Here is a 5,662-nt window from a genome sequence, read left to right as displayed (position 1 = left end):
TAGGGAAAGTCCTGTCCAACCCTAGGCTGTCTGCTTGGAGTTTTACCTGTAGAGCTTTAGCAAGTCTCTACTGCAAAATGTGATTACTCTCCCTGGCTTTAAAATTTGGCCAGACACAGAAAGAAAAAAAAAAGTGTTGACAACCTAGTGCGTTAGATAGGTCTTCTTTAAAATAAAAATCTCATTTTGAATAATGCTACAATTTAATTTCAGATTTAATTTTAAAATCTGAGCGGAGATTTTGGAAGCTACCCAAGGGAACTGAAAGCCCAGCCCTTTGCTAGCTCCTTGCTATTAGGGCAAACTCTGCTGCCAGTTATACCTGTGAATGGTGTAAATAAGGGCAAAATAGGGCCCACTCTTCTATATTAACTTAGTGGTTCCTGGCCATTAATATTGCATGCTTAACAGGATTTTTGTGCTTGATGCCCATACCTCAATGATGAATCTCTGCCAGCTTCAAGGGTGTATTTACTAACTGTCTGTCATTTACTGGGTCATGTTTCAGCTTGCAGTGGAGGCAGGCTCACTCCAAACCGAAATCTCATAAGAGCAGAAAACTCTACTTAAGCTGATGTGCTATAGTGAACTAGGCTAAAAGATTAAGTAACCAATCCATCTCTCTTGTCCAGCTATGCCTATGGCAAACCTTGGGTCAGGAGCTGCATATAGCTCCTAGGCTGTTTAAAATGCAGATCATGAAGAAAAGTTGTTAAATACTACAAAGAAAACATTTTTATTTATTTTTTATGTTTGGTTTTCTTTAGTTCATGCTTATTAAATAGTCACTTAGGGCATTTTTACATGTGCCCTGGAATGCAGTGCCAGGAGCTTTAATTAGCAAGCCACACTAATTAAAAGCACCTGCACATCATGTCCCCGTGCTGACAAAATGGCGGTGGGGTGCTTTAAACTAAACCTCATTGAATATGTTTTATTTCAAAGTGTCCCGCTACCATTTTTTCAGCACAGGGACGCTGATATACGACACAAAAAACTGCTGGAGCACATCAATTTCTGTGCTCCGACATGCTGGATTTCCAGTCCATTGAAGCAGGCTGCCCACACATCTAAAGGAGCCCTTAATGACAATTTTTTTATTTGTGCTGCGGTGCTATGCACAGATCATTTATGCTGATGCATGTGCATCTCAGAAGTTTTATGCCCTGCAGATATTAGCTGTGTAAAGATTTTGGCTTATGGCTAGAAGAGTGATTCCCAAAGGGTGAGCCATGGTGGTAACAGTGTGCTGTGAAAAATGGGCTGGATGGGGTCCTGGTTGGGCCAACTCAGCAAAGTGAGATGGGGCCCATGAACTGGACCAATGAGTGGTATGTCACCAATTTAGAATTCAGAAAAAAAGTGTGCCCCAGGTATCAAAAGATTGTGAAACACTGAGATGGAAGCATTAGGATGTTTGGCCTGCCCTGCCTGAGTGTAGTGGTTGTTCAGAAATGCATAAAATGTAGTAGTCTGCTATGAAATTTGTACTTCATTAACAACAGTCTTTCAGATTACTGCGCTTCATGACCTAGTTTCATCTGAACATTATGCAGTCAGTATCCCCAGTAATTAACAGGCTAATCACATTTCCACAACTGGTCTGCCATGACATTTCACTGTTTTTCTTGCATTATAGATCAATGTTTATTAGATTGTGTATACATTTTCTAGGCAAGATTTCTGAAATGCTGCAGATGTTTTAAAACAAAATCAATCAAGCATTCTGATCAATTTTCAATTTCATGTCTTTTGTCTCTAAATTGCAACATGTTGAAAAAAGGCAAACAGGGTTGCAGTAGGGCACTAATTGACATGACAAAGTATATTCTTATCAGAGGGCAAGGAAATCACACTGAGTTCTCATTACTTTGTTACCACCAAATACATCAGGGTGTTAAGAGAGCACTCTGCTGAAAATGCAAAAGAATTCCCAACTAGCAAGTTTTCAGCCAAGACTTAGTGACAGCAACTGTGAGCCCTTTCCAAAATAATCATTATAAGTGTAAAGAGTATCTGTAACATCAGTCAAAATAAACGAAAGAAACAGGAAGAAACAGCAAAACTAATTTATTACAAATGGCATTACATAGGGGTAGTCTAGCTAAATTTACTTAATTAGCTTTTAAAAATTTAACCAAGAGAATGCAAAGAGATCCAAAAGCAAAAAATAATTTACTGATCCCATGATATGGAGCAACAGGATCTCAGGCTAAATTTGGGTCTCAGAGTTGGCCCCTGGAGTTGTTCTGATTTCATTTTGAGATGAGAGCTGAAGATACCCTCAAAAGTTTAAAATTAAATCAAAGTGTTCTTCATTAGTACAATACTGCCTGATTAACTACAAGGACTTCAAAACAGCATATTAGAGTCTTGGTCCTTATATAAAATGGAATACCCTACACTAATGTGCAAATTGCTTTGTATGTTCCAACTTGACCCTAAAACGATTAGGCTATTTAACAATAGCCAGACATCTAGAACCCTTACTACTTTCACAAAAACTCTACACCTTCTTGACTGACTTACTTTGATCATAAGACTGTGTGGTCAGATTCCATTCCCAAAAGACACGTAAATTTTCCTCAAGGCTGATGACAGTGTAAAAGTGGTATTTTACTTTAGGGGTCCCATTAAAAGGGAATACCATAACATAATATAGGAAATATTTTTGCCTTCATTCAGTAACAGACACTCGGCCACTTTCCGGAATTAAAAATCTAAGTTAAAGTAATGCTAAGGCAGGAGGGTAATGAATCCAAAATACACTGGCTTGACTATATTTGGTTAAATCCTGACAAGGAAAGACTACGCTTCTGGGAACCCAACATTTTTGCTGTGCATTCTGTTTAATAACTCTATAGATTCCAGAGCATACAAATGGGCAATCAGATGCATCAAGTTTTACTTTGTGTTTTGAGTGCAATACAGGATCATGAACATGATGCATTAATTAATATGATTTATTTTTATGCCCAGGGATAAAATATGATAATATGAAAGGAGTTTATCTTTCCTTTCTTGCACTTCAACTTTAAAACCTTCACTGGCCCATGAGCGATACTACCGGGCAAACAACACCCTTTGCTGTCAACCTCAATTTTCATTTTTACTGGTTGGGAGCAATGTTAAAAAGTACAGTGGACAGCATATATCCTGCAAACCACAGATTAGAGACCATTGGTTTAGAAAGTTCTAGACTACCTAATATTCTGTGACTACCCTCTGCTTTTCTCATCAAAATTCATCAGTGGTATAATAAGAACTGCTACAAAATTACAAACTTCTTCAGGATATGATTTTAATTCTCTGAAGGCTGCTGACATTGCACATGTGGAATCATAGGAGCTGTTATTTGGATAGTAATGTGGAACCTCCACAGTGAAGGGAAAGGTAAAAAAAATATTGGATTTACTCATATCTAGCTAGAAGATATGAAAGATAAGGTGGGGAGGGTTAAGGTTTGTTTGGTCCTTGCCAGGGTGGGGAATCTTGCATTGTAGGATGGAACTATATTCCGTGTAGCAGCACAGAAACCTATTTTACAACAGGGAAACCTTAATGCTTCATTCATATTGATGATTAATTACTGGCATGAGTTGTCCCACTGATGTCAAAAATATTACTTGTGTAGGTAACTGTAAGAGAGTAACTACTTGGCTTGGCTAACTGAGTTAAAAAAAAATAATTTCTTTGAAGGAACCCAGGCTACAGCTCTGTTAAAATAGCTTTAGTCAGTGTAGTTCTGATTCTACTATGTCTTAATAATTCCTGAAGAAGTAGTGAAAGTAAACAGAACAAGCAAAATTCATATGGCCACAGAGATGGTCTACTAGTAGTTCTTGTGAAGTTTTTGTTACAGTTTCCAAACATGTTTTAGTTGATTTTATAAACATAAATATCTATTGCCCAGGCTAGATAATAAAAAGGTCTCAAATGAATGGTTAACTAACACAATTCAGATGAGGTTGCTCATAGCTCCATGTTAAAGTGCTCTATTTTGAAACATAAACTGTTTTTTCACCTACCTGCATAAGGCCTCAATAGCATCTCTATCCAGAAAGTCATGCTCTCGCTTGACTATAGCGATGTCAATGGGGAACAGGAGATCTGTAAGAATTAAGACAGATGAGCAATCAAAAATGTTATCATCAAAGGTAAATCATTTCAAAACAATCAGCTTTCTAGCTCACTTCAATGCAAGCAACCATCTCTTCCAAGATAAACTGCACATCTTGCAAATCTCAAATGTCTTAAAAGATGCTTGCTTCTCAAGCAGAAACTTTTGACATGTAACTTTGATAACTGATAAAGTTCATGTGTCACAGAAAGAAAAATCTGAGCAAGGCAGATGAAACAACAGGAGAGAGAGAAAGAGCGAGAGAGCGTGAGCACATGCACACAAGCTGAATGCAAGCCACGTGCTTGACAGAAGCTGAGCCTGATTCAGTTAGTCTCTTTTAAAACAAATGTTAGTGCTTTGATGGAGCTTATGCATCTCGCATCAAAGCAAAAGGTCATCAAAACCAAAATCTTTGGAAACCATGAAAAACAAAATCCCTTTGGCTGTTAATCAAGCTATTTAGCACTTTGACACTTGTACATTAGAGATATGAACTAAAATAAAAAAAAAGACTAGTTGCTGGGAGCCTTATGCTGTCTCCATTCCCAAAAAGATTATTTAGATAAATACTCAGGGAGAGCAAGTAGGAGGAACCAATCTTGGCAGAGTTCTGAAAATTTACTACAGTTCTGAAATGGCAGCCAAATTAATATTATTTACTGTCTTCAACAGATTCCTGAATGTCACATAGGTCCTGATCCTGCATTCCTTGCTCAGCTCAAACTCGGTGCTGAAGATCCTGGGAGTTTTGGGTGCATAAACAATACAGAAACAGGCTCTGAATTTACTGTAGCAACAGCACAGGTGCTTTTTTCTGTGGCCATGGAGTATTTGTGTAATAAGGAACAGCAATTCACCGTAAAGATTTTAAATCTCTGAAGATGAGAAAAGAGGGAATTAAAAATGCTAAAATCAATAGGACCAATGGAAAACTGCTAACTGCAGACCAAGCAGATTATATTACCTTTTATCTATCACATTAATTACTCACTTCACTTTTGCTTCAGGAACAAAACACAGCTAATACCATTTTATGAGAACTACAAGCAATACTGGCTTTTTTGCAGAAAGATCCAAGTAATTCCCAAAAGCCAAGGGTGTGATCTAAATTCCACTGAAATCAATGGTGCTGCTAATGGAGACTAAGTTGGAACCATAATAGATGTGATGTCCCATAACAGTTATGGTGTCTTCCGTAGTTTTAGCCATGTTCAAGATGATCATGTGGCCAAAATAAATGCACAGAACATTAGAAAATTCTGCTTGTGTGTTTATCAATAGCTCCGTCTCCCCTGAGAAGGAATCTCTTTAGACTGTCCACTTAAAAAAGTCTACTTCAGACTATTTAACACCTCATGAAGTGACTCGGCAGTAGTGCATGGTATAAAGGATTCTTATCTCAGTGATATCAACAGAGCCACTGGCAGAGCAACTTAAAAAGGACAGTAGTATATTGGTTTAATATAGGACAGCTATTTTTTTCAGTGGATTAGGCAAAATTGTGCTTTCGCTTGGGCGGTCCTATTGAAGTCAAACAGG

The 5,662-nt window shown here is 37.8% G+C and overlaps 1 protein-coding gene across 1 annotated transcript in view; it reads right to left on the bottom strand.

The window, feature by feature from the left end:
* The window catches only part of DLC1 (DLC1 Rho GTPase activating protein), a 407,289-nt gene that overhangs the window by 28,218 nt on the left and 373,409 nt on the right, over positions 1-5,662 (bottom strand). The window contains exon 6 of the mRNA XM_025200150.1: positions 4,029-4,110. Within this exon, the coding sequence (XP_025055935.1) occupies positions 4,029-4,110 (82 nt within the window). The remainder of the gene's footprint in view (positions 1-4,028; positions 4,111-5,662) is intronic.

The sequence above is a fragment of the Alligator sinensis genome, unplaced genomic scaffold (genome assembly GCF_000455745.1).
Source record: "Alligator sinensis unplaced genomic scaffold, ASM45574v1 scaffold516_1, whole genome shotgun sequence".
In the NCBI taxonomy this organism is placed as follows: Eukaryota; Metazoa; Chordata; order Crocodylia; family Alligatoridae; genus Alligator; species Alligator sinensis.
The sequence above is the reverse complement of the archived record's forward strand: the minus strand, read 5'-3'. Positions and strand labels throughout refer to the sequence as shown.